This window comes from Ornithorhynchus anatinus, chromosome 4 (assembly GCF_004115215.2).
Source record: "Ornithorhynchus anatinus isolate Pmale09 chromosome 4, mOrnAna1.pri.v4, whole genome shotgun sequence".
Taxonomy (NCBI): Eukaryota; Metazoa; Chordata; class Mammalia; order Monotremata; family Ornithorhynchidae; genus Ornithorhynchus; species Ornithorhynchus anatinus.
In genome coordinates, this window is record NC_041731.1 from 68692214 (window position 1) to 68706210 (window position 13997).

Below are 13997 nucleotides of genomic sequence, written 5' to 3' on the forward strand. Positions count from 1 at the left end.
GACTTTTTTAAGACTGCTAAATTATATGTCCGTGAGCAGGGAACATGTTTATCAACTCTGTTATATTGAACTCTCCCAAGTACAGTGCTCTGCATACAATAAGAGCTCAATATACGCCATTGATGATAATGATGTTGGTTGTATGTGGACAGGGATTATCTCCAGCTGAATGAAGTATGGCCTGAGGAGGGGAGAGATTGGAGGCAGACAGACCATGACTGCACACTGTTGTGGGTGGACTGACTCAATCAGTCACATTAATTGAGTGCTTGCTATGTACTAAATGCCTGGGAGAGTTCAGTATAACAGAATTGGTAGACAAGTTCCCTGCCCACTCTGAGTGCACAGTCTAGACTGGATGGAATGGAAGGGGGTGACCCAGGAAATGTTGTGGAGGAAAAACGAACAGAATTTGGTGACAGAATGTACATGAAAGTTGAAAAAGAGCAAGGACTTAAGGTCAATATTAAGGTTGTGAGCTCTATAAATAGGGAGGATGACTGTGATGTTAACTATGATCAGAAGGTAATATGGAGAGGGATTTTGGTAAAGAAGATGAGGAGTTCAGTTTTGTGACATATTAAGGATGTGCTGGTGGGCCAGTCATGTAGCTGTGGGAGATGGGGGTGAGTGAAAAGTGATATGAGAAAGGGACCCAGACAGAGTTGTGAGTTTAGGGGTGAGAAGTATGAGAGTAGTCAGCAAAAGAGATTGAGAAGGAGCAGCCATTTATGTCTATCATAAAAAATAATATAATTCATTAAAAAGTAATGTTATAAGATGCAGTGTTTTCCAAGAACAGCACTGTGGTCACTGGTTGAGTTTTCTGTATGTGTCCAAACCATGAAATTATCTATTACATTCAGCCAACATTTGGAATTATTTCCTTGAAACTGTATTGAGAAATATTTTCTTTTAGCCTCAGAAAGTCCTTATCGTTAAGTTGAGAGAGTTTATGTGTGGGAAAAGTGATACCAGCATCACATTACATCTTTACATAATTTGTTCTGAGTGCCCTAAATATAGAAGAACACTGAAACTCTCTGATGTGATCTCCCTAAAATCTCCCTTGCTCCTCTCCAGTCCTTCCCTCATCCTTCCCCTTCTTCAACTTTCCCATTTTCCTAGCATCTTCTCAGAGGAGATCTCCTGCCTTATCTTAAAATCCACCCCCTCCACCTACATATCTGACCCCATTTTTTGCACCTTATCAAAGCACTTATGTGCTCTCTTCTCCTCTCCCTAACCACCATCTTCAACTCTTTGCACTCCAATGGCTCCTTCCCCAATGCTTGCAAAAATACCCATATCTCCACTACCCTAAAAAAAAACCACCCTTCTCATGACCCCATGGTTCCCTCCAGTTATAGCCCCATTTCCCTCCTACTATTCCTCTCCAAACTACTTGAACAAGTTGTCTACACCCACTACCTCAAATTCCTCTCCAGTTCTCTCCTTGACCCCTCCAATCTGGTTTCCGTCCTCTTCATTCCACAGAAGCCATCCTCTCAAAGGTCACAAATTATCCCCTTCTTGCCAAATGCAGTGGTCTCTACTTCATCCTACTCCTCCTTGAGCTCTCAGCTGCCTATGACACTGTGACCACCCTCTTCTCCTAGAAACATTATCCAACTTCAGTCTACTCTGGTTTTCCTCCAATCTTTCTGGCCACTCATTCTCAGTCTCCTTCATGGGCTCCTCATCTTCCTCCCATTCTGTGTGCTCAGTTCTAGATCCCTTTCTATTTTTCATCTTCAACCACTCCCTTGAAGAATTTATCACTCCATGGCTCCAACTACCGCCTCTATGCTGATGACTCCCAAATTTACATCTCCAGCCCTGATCTGTCTCCTTCTCTGAAGTCATGCATTTCCTCCTGCCTTCAAGGATTCTGTACTTTGATGTCAGTCCAATCCTCAACCTAACATGTCCAAAACAGAATTCCTTATCTTTTTACCCCAAACCCAAGGTTCCCCATGATTTTCCCATCACTGTAGACAGCTCACCATCCTTCCTACCTCTCAAGCCTGTAACCTTGGTGTTATCTTTGACTATTCTCTCTAATTCGACCCACATATTCAGTCTATCAATAAATTCTGTTGGTTCAACCTTCATAACATTGCTAAAATCCTTCCTTTCCTCTCCATCCAAACTACCACCTTATTATTCCAAACACTCATCCTATCCTGACTTGATTACTGCACCAGACTCCTTGCTGTCTCTTCCCACTCCAGTCCATATTTCACTCTGCTGTCCATATAATCTGTGTATAAAACCTTATGGTTCATATTTCCCCACTCCTCAAGAACCTCTAGTGGTTGCCCATCTACCTACTCAACAAACAGAAACTTCTTACCACCAGATTTAAAGCACTCAATTACCTTGTCCCCTCCTACCTCTTCTTACTGCTTTCCTCATCTTATCTTGCTGTCGATCACTCTTCTAAGTCCTGCCTCTGGCTTGGAACACCTCCCTCTTCGTATGCAACAAACAATTATTCTCTGACTTCTTAGTGAAGTCACATCGAAGAGGCCTTCCCTGATTAAGGCTTCATTTCCTCATTTCCCACTCCCTTCTATGTCACTCTGATTTGCTCCAGAGTGACACCTCTCCCTCTGTCCCACGGCATTATGTACATACCCTTAATTTATTTATATCAATGCCTGTCTTCCCCTCTAGACTGGGAGCTCACTGTGGGCAGGGATTGTGTTTACCAATGCTTAGTATAGTGCTGCTGTGCACCCAGTAAACACTCAAAAAATACTACACAGTGAATTGGTGGCAGAACAAGAAATAGACTTCAAGAAACTGTTTTCCTCAATCAGAGATGAGAACTTAAAAAGAAATGAAAGGTGAGTTTCTCAACAAACTGGCCACAATGGACTTACCGCCTGTTAGCATGAGGGCACATTTGCACATACAGTTGTCATTATCAGCATCTTTAGTGCTGAAATCGGCACCATGTAAGACCAGACTGCTCTGCTTCCCTGCCGTCCCACTGTGACCCTTTAAATACAGCCTGAAATAGAGCAAAACATAAAGAAAAAGTCCTCATCATACAGTACAATTGAAATATTCACTTTCAGTCATTCTTTCCAGGGTTTTCCGTGTACTCTTGGAATATCTTGCTTCACTCATAAAGGCAACCTAAATGTTCCAGAAACAGAGGAGTCTGTTTGGCTGGCATATTTCATTTCAAACATAGCATTTGTTATTTCTGAGCAGCATTCTATTTGCTAGGTTTCTTGGTACTACAGTGGCCCTAATAAGAATTATAGAAAAAGCTCTGCAAACCTAAAAAAAGAGATGCACAATATTAAAAATGTTGGTAGAATATTCCTCCCAACACATCACATTAGGGACATGAGCATATATTGACTACCCCATACTCTGAGTCAGATTCTCCCCAGGTGTTGGGGCTTGTCTACTATAGGCAGAGGAATCATTCTGTTCTCACAGTGCCCTAATAGTTTCAGAGAAGTTTGGGAAAGAAGGCCCTTTGCATCATGGAGTTTGAAGTCCTTTCTCCTTTCCCCACAATCTTCTTGCCAGACCTATTGAAAGGATTTTAAAACATCCTGCTCCAGATCTGATCAAAAACCAGGTTCAATTTGCTTAGCATTAATCATCAGGGTGACAAAGGACTATCTGATCAAAAATCAGGTTCAATTTGCATAGCATTAATCATCAGGGTGACAAAGGACTATGAGATTTTTAAATCTAAATACCTCTTTTGTATTGGAGTGAGGCTATAAAACGGGAAAGGATAAAAGTTACTGGGTTTGCTTCAGAGGACTCAATTCTCTCAAAGAATAAATGTACTTCCTGCTAATAATAGGCAATTTTGGGGAGAAACATGAACTTGTATATGCTACCAAAGAATTGTTAGTGCCTTTCTGTGATGCTAGAACAAGGTATGCTTCAAGTGGTCAGAAAGAATCAGTGCTCCTCCCAAGTGCTAACACTGTAGGGAGTAAATTAGATTCTGGAAGAATTGGTCTCACTGTTAGTAATAGTAATATATTACTTAAAACAATAATGTAATTTCCACTTAAACTCAACACAAACAGGCAAATCAAAGTACTACACAATACAATTTTAAAGCAAAAGGAAATGTTAATGATTGAATTTGCCTTGGATGAGATAAATTAAGGATTGTTTAAAGGCAATCCTCTTAAGACTTCTAAAAATATTGTCAGTGCACATTTGGACTACTGAATTTGAATTTCCCAATATCACCATTTCTCAGATTCAGTGCTACCGAAAGAAAAATACTTTTTATGCTTGTGAATGCTTTTAAGATCCTTTGAGGGCAGGCATAATGAAACTAATTCTATTAATAAAAATAATAATTATTATAATAATTATGGTATTTAATTGCTTAATATGTAACATTCACTTTGCTAAGCACTGGGGTGGCTACTATCAAATCGAGTTGGACACAGCCCCTATCCCTTGTGGGGCTCACAATCTCAATACCTGTTTCACAGATGGGGTAACTGAGGGCCAGAAAAGTAAAGTGACTTACCCAAGGTCACACAGCAGACAAGTGGAGGAGCTGGGATTAGAACCCATGACCTTCTGACTCCCTGACCCATGCTCCATCCACTACACTACGCTGCTTCTTCACACCCATGAAAGATAAGCTTTCTTAGTCCACCAGAGTGCAATTAGAATTCTCCAAGCCATGATCAGTCCTAACTTCACCTTCCAGAATTGAACAAACCCTGAACTTTGCTACTGGGTGAAGACAGACAATGGAAGACCAGCTGAAGTAGATTGATCCCTCCTGTTGTTGCTGTGCTGATAGATTTTCATGGTGCAGAAATAATAGAGCGGAAAGGACCAATCTAGACTTCCAATGCATAAGCTGTAAGCACATTATGGGCAGAGAATGTGTCTACCAACTGCAAACAGTGAGTGTTCAATAAATACCATTGATTGATTGATGTATTTTAAGGTCACTGATAATTCTACACAGAGTCTGGAATGACTAACTGTTGGGAATCCCCTTGTCTAGACAGGTAATAGGGTTCTGAATCACCTGATAGAAATCACTTCTTATTGAACCGATTGAGTTTTGTGTCTCTGATTTTGTGTCTCTGATTTTGTGAAGTCAGCCAGGAAGATGGTTCTATTTACCCTAAGTGCTATCACTCTCTGTTCCCTGAGAAACATGACTCCAGTGGGTGGGGGGGGGTGTATGTGTGTGAGAGAGAGAGGGTGTGTACGCGCACACTCATGCAAGGGCTTGCTGGCCTACATGTATGTTTGTAAGGGATGAGAACTGGAGCAGGATTCAAGTGAGGGGAATACATTAGGGGATGGGAGGCACTTCAGGTGAAATCTGGAGAACACCAGCATAAAACTTTCTAAATAACACTGAAATGCCTGACTCATGTGATTTATTAGAGGCCCCAAGACCTCTGAACAAGCATTCAAAACACAGACTTCACACGTAGGCTAAATTTAGGAGCTAAAATCATTTCTAAAGAAAAAGCCAAGGAGACTGCCTGGGAGGGCATGCCAAACCAAAATGATAGGTCTTGCAACATTCCCTCAAGGTCAGAATAGGTCACTGTCAGCTCTGCTGAAAAAGCAGGAAGAGAAATTCCCAAGAACCACCACAGAAAACACTTCTTAATAGTATGGTTCAGTGCCGAGTAACTTGGGGGGATTTAATTGTTGAGGATGAGATGGGCCAAGATTCTAAGCTAACAAAACTTTACCCAAAGAGATTCACGTTTGTTGATGTGAGGAGTCACTTCAACAAAATGAAGGGCTGGAAGGCACTTTACTAGATCCTTAGATTCACTCTCTGATTTCAGGAAATATTGTCCTTAAAACATCCATATGGACAGCTGACTACCTTTTCACCTTAAAATGCCCAGGCCAGGGGACTGTAAATTTGCCATGGACATCTATCTATTCACCCTGTAAATTTGTTCTGGGCTAGCTGTGCGGCATAGCAAAAGCCTTCATTTGGAATAGCCCATCATTCAAAATTAGCCAAAACAAGCACCAGAGCTTTGCTCTTCTATGAGAAGCTGACAACCCCCCAAAACCCAATCTTCCTTATGTTGGAGTGGCCTCGATAGGGGAAGATTTCATTTTCTGGCTTTGGTCAGTATTCCTAAGACTCTTCCCTTTGTATATATAGGGCCTATTAATAAATCCAATTTGGGGTAGAGATTAAGCCCAGGTTTGAAGCTACCAGCTATGATGAAAGTCTGGGAGCAAAAAATGCATTCTAAGGTAGACTATAGAAGAAGAAAAAGCTTACTGCAATCTTGCACAATTTTTAAGAATCCTGTGCTTTTCTCAGCTAGAGCAGATGTGGCCTAAATGAAGAATGATGTGTTAAGAGATAAAATGCAAGCATTCACTCAGAGCTAAACTGTTGGCTTAGAGTCAGGAAGAGAGATGCTGCCAAAATTCTGTTAAGCATACAATTAAATGTCACCAAGCAGGCAGCCAGAAAACTGAATCATGATATCCAACTCTTTCAACATATTTTTTCCTAATTAAGAAAAGATATTTATGAGTAGCATAGGGTCAGAGATTGGGAGCTAAATTCAGAATTTTTCTCAATCAGGTTCTTAAAAATGGAAAAGTGGGTAAACCAAATTGTAACACGTGAATGGCAATTCTTGTTTCAGATACTCCATATTCACGTAAGATGGGATACTTTCATGTCTTCTTCTCATCTTTGAAGATAATGTTGACTACAGAGAATGGGAATTCTCCAAAAATTTCAAAAAGGAAATTCCAACAGAAAAATCTAACCAATTGGTAGATATGAATAATGTCCAAGGACATAGGGAAATGTCACCTTCCTGCATTTTTTTTTCTTTAATTTCTATTTATCTCCCAGAGCTTGCCTGATTGTTCACTTCACTATTGTATTCCCCGGGCAGAGTTTCCTTTCATTTTTCCATGTCAATGGGATTTGGGTATGCATGACAAATTGAAGTTTGGCCCTAGGTCTTCGAAACAGTAGACAGACACTCAAATATCTGAACTCTAAGGTCCTAGGTACTGACAAGTTGAGCTGATTTTTGTTTTGGCTCTGACCACTCTTTCTGCCACCATATGGAACTAGTTTGTCTTTCTTGCAATTACTTGGAGAAAACGCACCCTGACCTCCTGGCTTCTCTTTCAGTGCCTGGTAGCAATGACTCAATCTGACAGAGCTTCTGATATTACTACCTCTCCAAATGCTTTCTTCAGAAAAGTTTGTTTGGCTGTTTACACGATAAATTGAAAGTTCTAGGCACCACCAGTAGATATTAAAGACACAGCATGTCTTACAACAGTACTACTAATAATACTACTAATAATAACGATACTAGTATATGTTAAGCACTAACTAAATGCCAAACACAGTACTAAGCACTGGGGTCAGTACAAAATAATCAGGTTAAATGCGGTCCCTGTCTCACATGGGACTTGCAGTAAGTAGGATGAGGAACAGGTATTTAACCCCCCTTTCACAGATGATGAAGCTGAGGGTAGAGAAATTAAGTGAAATACTCTATGGGTGGAAGTGGGTTTAGAACCACCTCCTCAGAAGACTCTCAGGACTGTGATTTTTCCACTAGGCCATGTGGCTCGGCCAACTAAGTGAAAACATTGAATGAATTCTCCCTTCATACTGTAATACATCTTTAACAGTCACTCTTTCAAACCCCCATCATTTGCTGATGGCCTCTACGGGAACCAAATGGGATATAGATAAGATTCAGAGCATCTCATTGGTTCTGTTTTTCCCACAGTCTAACCACAGGCCATTGCTCTATATAAGGCTGTGATCATGAATACTTCTTGGGTGAAGAGGATAAATAATAATTTTTTTCCAGTATGGGTTAATCAAGCTCACTTCTTCCTAAACCAAGGGATGATTTGGACTCACCTAACTCATAAAATGATGAAAGAAGAAGGCAGGGTTTGTGCTACATTAAACTCTCCAGCTTTTTATGAGATTTATCATACTTGTAGCTAAAGGGCACTGCTTTGACATTACAAGAATTCTGTCATTGGGTTGAATTCTGAGAAAGGACCCTGAAGAAAGGGTTAAGATGACCAGTTATGCCCATTTAGAAGTTCACTGTGAAAATTGTTTTCATCAAGAAACATTTAAAAAAAATTATCTGTTTTAACTCAGGGAAATGTCTTGGGAATTTACTTCACTAAATCCAGATTTCACATGGATAATTTCAAACACAGGTCTTAGTTTCCAGGGTGCTCCCAATCTACCATAAGAACTAATTCAGAAGAAACTGAGAAAGTGAAAGCAAGGAGGAACAGAGAGAACAGGACACAATAAAACAAAGCCTCAACGATGCTTCACCCCAGTTAACTGGGAATTAATTCCTGAAGATAAACTAATATGGGAAGCTATTATCAAGAAAGAAATAGTTCTTTTTAACCAAAATTTCATAAATAATATGAGACAAGAAGGCAAAAGAAAAAGCATGCTAGGCACTGCAAACTAAAGTTACTAGTGACTTTGTCCTTGCCAAATATAAATCAATCAGTGGTACCTAATGAATGTTTACTGTGCTCAGCACTCAAAACCAAATGCTTGGGAGTGTACAGTACAACAGACTTGGTAGGCATGTTCTCTGCTCACAAGAATTTACAGTCTAGAGAGGGAGACAAACCTTAATATAAATTAAAATATTTCAAATATACACATAAGTGCTGTGTGCCTGAAGGTGTGAATACCAAATGCCCAAATGATATGGATCCAAGTTCGTAGACAACACAGGCGAAGAAGGGAGTCTGGGAAAAGAAGGCTTAATCTGGGAAGTCCCCTTGGAAAAGATGTGACTTTGAATAAGACTTTGAAGGTAGGGAAAGTGGTGGTCTGGCATATATTGAGGGGGTGGGAGTTCGAGGCCAGAGAGAGGATGTGGGAAAAATGATTTTTAAGAAGCTTTCAATACTATGAACCACTTCCTTCTCCTGGAAACACTGTGTAACATTAGATTCTAATAATAATAATTATGGTATTTGTTGAGCAGGGAATGTGTCTGTTTATAGTTGTATTGTACTCTCCCAAGTGATTTGTACAGTGTTCTGCAAACAGTAAGCAATAAATACCACTGATTGGTAAGTACACACTTGAAGCCACACCTCCTCCGAGAAGCCTTCCCTAACTAACCCCTCCTCTCCCCTTCTCCCACTCCCTTCTGTGCCACTCTTACTGGCTCCTTCATTCATCCTCCTCCCATCCCCACAGCACATATGTATATATCTGTAATTTATTTAACTATTAATTTATATTAATGTTTGTCTCCCCTTCTGGACTGTGTGCCTGAGCTCACTGTGGGCAGGAATGTATCTGTTTGGTGTTATATTGTATTCTCCCAAGCACTTAGTATGGTATTTTGAACACAGTAAGTGCTCAATAAATATGATTGAATGAATGAATGAACTAATCAAGTAGCATGGTCTAGTGGATAGATCATGGGACTGGGAGTCAGAGAACCTGGGTTCTAATCCTGGCTCCACCATTTTTCTGTTGTTTGACCTAGGGTAAATCACTTAACTTCTCTGTTGAACAGATACCTGATCTGTAAATGGGAGATTAATACTGTTAGCACCATGTGGGACATGGAATGTGTCCAACCTAATTAGCATGTATCTATCCCAGTATCAGCTACAGTGCAGCGTGACTCAGTGGAAAGAGCATGGGCTTGGGAGTCAGAGGTCATGGGTTCGAATCCCAGCTCCATCACTTGTCAGTTGCGTGACCGTGGACAAGTCACTTAACTTCTCTGTGCCTCAGTTACCTCATCTAGAAAATGGGGATGAAGACTGTGAGCCTCACATGGGACAACCTGATTGATTATTCTGTATCTACCCCAGCACTTAGAACAGTGCTCTGCACATAGTAAGTGCTTAACAAATGCCAACATTATTATTAATACCTGATACATAGTAAGCCCTTAACAAAAACCAAAAAAAAAAAGAGCAACAACAATAAAAAAGGCACAGAATTTTTGTGTGCACAAAAAGGTCAGGACTGTGGGTTAGACTTTTCAACCATGCATGTACCCATAGGTGAATTTCTCCTTTTTTGAATATAAAAGATAACTCTACATACTATAAATAAAACAAATTCTGCATTCTTTGTTAGCTTTGTAACTGGTTTTGAAATATCCTTTCTTCAATTGTGGATTAACCAAAAAAGACATTACTACTAACTTATTCTTGCAATTTTAACAATATTTTTTGAAAAGTAAGCCCTCAATGAGCTTACAATCTAGTGGCATGAACCAACATAAAGACAGTCCAGAAAAGACCTGACATTCTAGTGCTTTACTCCGAATTTAAAAAATCTCCCTACATGGCACTGACAATCTACAAGCACCATTGTGAAATATAATGCAACCAGCACCTCTTTGGTTAAAAATCATCTTCTCACACAATTTATCATTCAAATAAAAACAACAACAACAAAAACCTATCTGGCTAGGTTTAAAGTGCTAGAACTCAAAATTTTATTTTCCTTTGCCTGCTCTTAAGAAACATCCAATTGTTGAGAAAGGCAAAGGGTAGCTAAAATGTAATTTTTCTTTATCTTTAAGAAAATATATATGTATATTTAGAGATGATTCTGCTTAAATAATGCTGTATTTACAATAGCTAGTCCATTGGAATTTTGTGATTTCTGGCTTTTAAAATTTGTTCAAGGTTAAGGATCTAATGACCTTCTCAAATAATTCTATAACATTGTCCTAACAGAGATGTTAGGACCGAATTTGTAGCTGCCAAAAGATTTAAGAGTTAAAGAAATAGTTCAGAGAATAACACATTAAAATAAATACTGGGTGTTCAACAAGATTTATGATGGGGCTGATGTCAAGAGATGAGAGCTTTTGCTGATAATTCTTCTTGGGAAAAATGGAACCATTTCAGGAATCATGTTTCCAAATTATAACCATTATTATAGGATAAGAGATTTGCTTCTGGTCAACAATTTTAGGATTGCATTGTTTGTGGAGAAGTCCCTTCTCAGTGATAATTAGAGTAGCATTTTTGATGGTCTTTTTAAATAAATGAGGTGATTCATCATTAATGATTCATGAGGAAAGAGGTGGAGATATTTAGATCACTTCATGAGGATTATAATCAATTAATTTTTAGACGTGAGCTACTGACTCAAAGATGTTTACAGAATAATAATCCTAATTTTTCATTTGGCATAAAATGAGTGGTCAGCATTGCTTAGGCAAGAACTAAAGCTTGAATGAAAATGTGAAAGACCATATGCACAAAATCAATAAAGAATGGCAGAGTACATAGCAAGGAAGTTTCTTTTGCTGAATGGAAGAATCAGGGTTTGCAAAATTCAAGTAACTGCTTTAATTTGTGACAGAATAAATGGTCAATATTGCAAGAAATTGTCAATGAGTGTGTAGAGAAGAGTGACGTAGTGATAATACCGACAAACATTCAATGACTTGCCCCTGCAGTTCAGCAATTAATTCTTTTTAATTAATTTCCCCAAGATGTAAATTGCAATATTCACAGGTGAAGAAGAAAGATCATTTGCCTACATACTATTTATCTTAAAATCTAGAAAAGACTGATTACAATGCCTCAGAGATCTTTTAATTCAAATAGTTATTTTGTATCAAAGTTTCATTCCAAAATCTTGCTTTGTACTCAATGGTCTCTAGTTAATAGTTTTCTTTTCTGTACTCAGAATTGATTTTGGGAAAATCCCTGAAATGTTTGAATAAATCGATCTAGGCCAAAATTTTCTTCCCAGATTGCTGAAGTTATTTATTATCATGCAAAACCTTCCCTAATGAGCATCATTTTTTTTCCCAGGAATCAGAGGATTTGGGGGAAAACCACAGAATTAGTTAGGATTTCTTTAAAGTAGTCTGCAACAATTTATCTTGATAATCTGGAAAAAACATTTCTCTTAATTTTTATTTGCTGTGAATTTCTTAAAGCATGTTTCCCACTATTAAATATATGACACGAGGCATTCAGCAGTGTGAAAATGTGTACTAACAAGGATGACAAGAATTTGTTCTGTGTTTGACAGAGATATAGACAGATCCTCAATACTTTAGGGAGCTTTAAACATGAAGGGAGGATAGGGTGTGTGTATGGGGTGGGGAGCAAGAGAAAGAGAGACAGAGACAGACAGGTATGAGAATTGTAGGGTTATGCCATAATAGTTGGAAGATGCAAACATTCTTAAATACTATTTCCTTGGAAAATCTGATTAATTCACTGAGGCATGATGCTTTTGAAATAAAATCTATTTCATAGAATGAAGAAAAGCATAGCCAAATAGATAGAGCATGGGACTGGGAGTCAGAAGGACCTGGGTTCTAATCCTGGCTCCACCACTTGTCACTTGTCTGCTGTGTGATCTTGAGCAAGACATTAAACATCTCTGTTACCTCTGTAAATTGGGAAAAGACTGGAAGCCCTATATGGGACAGGGACTGTGTCCCACCTGATTTTCTCATTTCTACCCTAGCACTTAGTAGAGTGCCTGGCACATAGTAAGCACTGAACAAATACCTTAAAAAAAGAAGAAAAAAGAAGAGGAATCATGCATTTCGAGTATTTAGTAGCGTCAAGATGAGGCTTTTGTGAACATGGAGCAGAGAAAGTTCAATGTAGTTCTCTCGTCCTGGGTTTTGCCTCGTCTCCCTGGAGCACATGCGTGGTTCCTGTTTCTGGTCTTTGCTGTCAGAGACCTTATGCCAGCCTCTCCCATTGGTGAGCATAGGATGATGGCTTCAGGGATTAGTGTTTTAAGAAAACATAGGGAGAGTTCAATAAGACTGAAATTCTGTGATTGGGCTTGAATACTACTAGGGTTGACTACTGCATCAGTCTCTTGGCTGATCTGCCTGCCCCTTGTCTCTCTCCACTCCAGTCCATACTTCATTCTGCTTTCCAGAACATTTTTCTAAAGACGGATCAGTCCACATCTCCGTACTCCTCCAGAACCTCCAGTGGTTGATCATTCACTTCTGCATCAAAGTGAAGCTGTTTATCATTGTCTTTAAGGCACTTAATCAGTTCTTCCCCTCCTAACTAACCTCCTTGATTCCCATTAATAGTAATCAATAATTGTGTTATTTGTTAAGCACTTACTATGTGTCAGGCACTATATTAAACACTGGAGTAGATACAAGCAAATCGAGTTGGATACAGTCCCTGTCCCACGTGGGGCTCACCGTCTCAATCCCTATTTTACAGATAAAGTTGCTGAGGCACAGTGAAGTGATTTGCCCAAGGTCACACAGAAAATAAGCAGCAAAGCCTGGATTAGAACCCATGACCTTCTGACTCCCAGGCCCGTGCTCTAATCACTATGCCATGCTGTTTCTTACAATTCATTACTCCGCTGCAGCTTAGCCCACACATACTTCACTCCTCTGAGGTCAACCTACTTGATTTCTTCTATCTCACCATGACCTGTGATACAAGTCTTCCCTCTGGTCTGAAACCCCTTATTCCTTCACCTATGAAAGACCACCACTCTACCTTCCTTCCAAGTCTTACTAATTCACATCCCCTCCAGGAGGCCTTCCTTGACTGAGACTTCATTTTCCCTACTCCTTCTTTCTTTGTCACCTATCACTTGGATCTGAACCATTTAAGCACTTGATATTCACCATACCCTCAGCTCCACAGCACTTATGTACTCCCCCTCTGAACAGTAAGCTCCTTGAGGGCAGGGAACATGTCTACCACCAACGCTGTTGCTTTGTACTCTCTCACGTGCTTAATAAAGTGCTCTGCATACAGTAACTACTCAATAAATTTCACCGATTGAAGTTCCAAAATTTCCACCTATGTTTTGATAAAAATTCTATTTATCGCCTGCTTTAATAAAGTTATTATTTCTAAGTAGGCTACTCCATAAGAGGATGCCAGTGAATATTGAGTTTTGTTGCATTCAAGTTCTTACATTTTCTACTGTTTCCACCAGACCTCACTATTGTCTTGAA

General features: G+C 39.4%; 1 protein-coding gene across 2 annotated transcripts in view; it reads right to left on the bottom strand.

Annotated features, from left to right (window-relative positions):
* ANGPT1 (angiopoietin 1) overlaps window positions 1-13997 on the bottom strand; it is a 250216-nt gene that overhangs the window by 13494 nt on the left and 222725 nt on the right. For both annotated transcript variants that reach the window (XM_029063098.2, XM_029063097.2), the window contains one exon: window positions 2889-3019. In XM_029063098.2, coding sequence (XP_028918931.1) covers window positions 2889-3019 — 131 coding nt within the window. The remainder of the gene's footprint in view (window positions 1-2888; window positions 3020-13997) is intronic.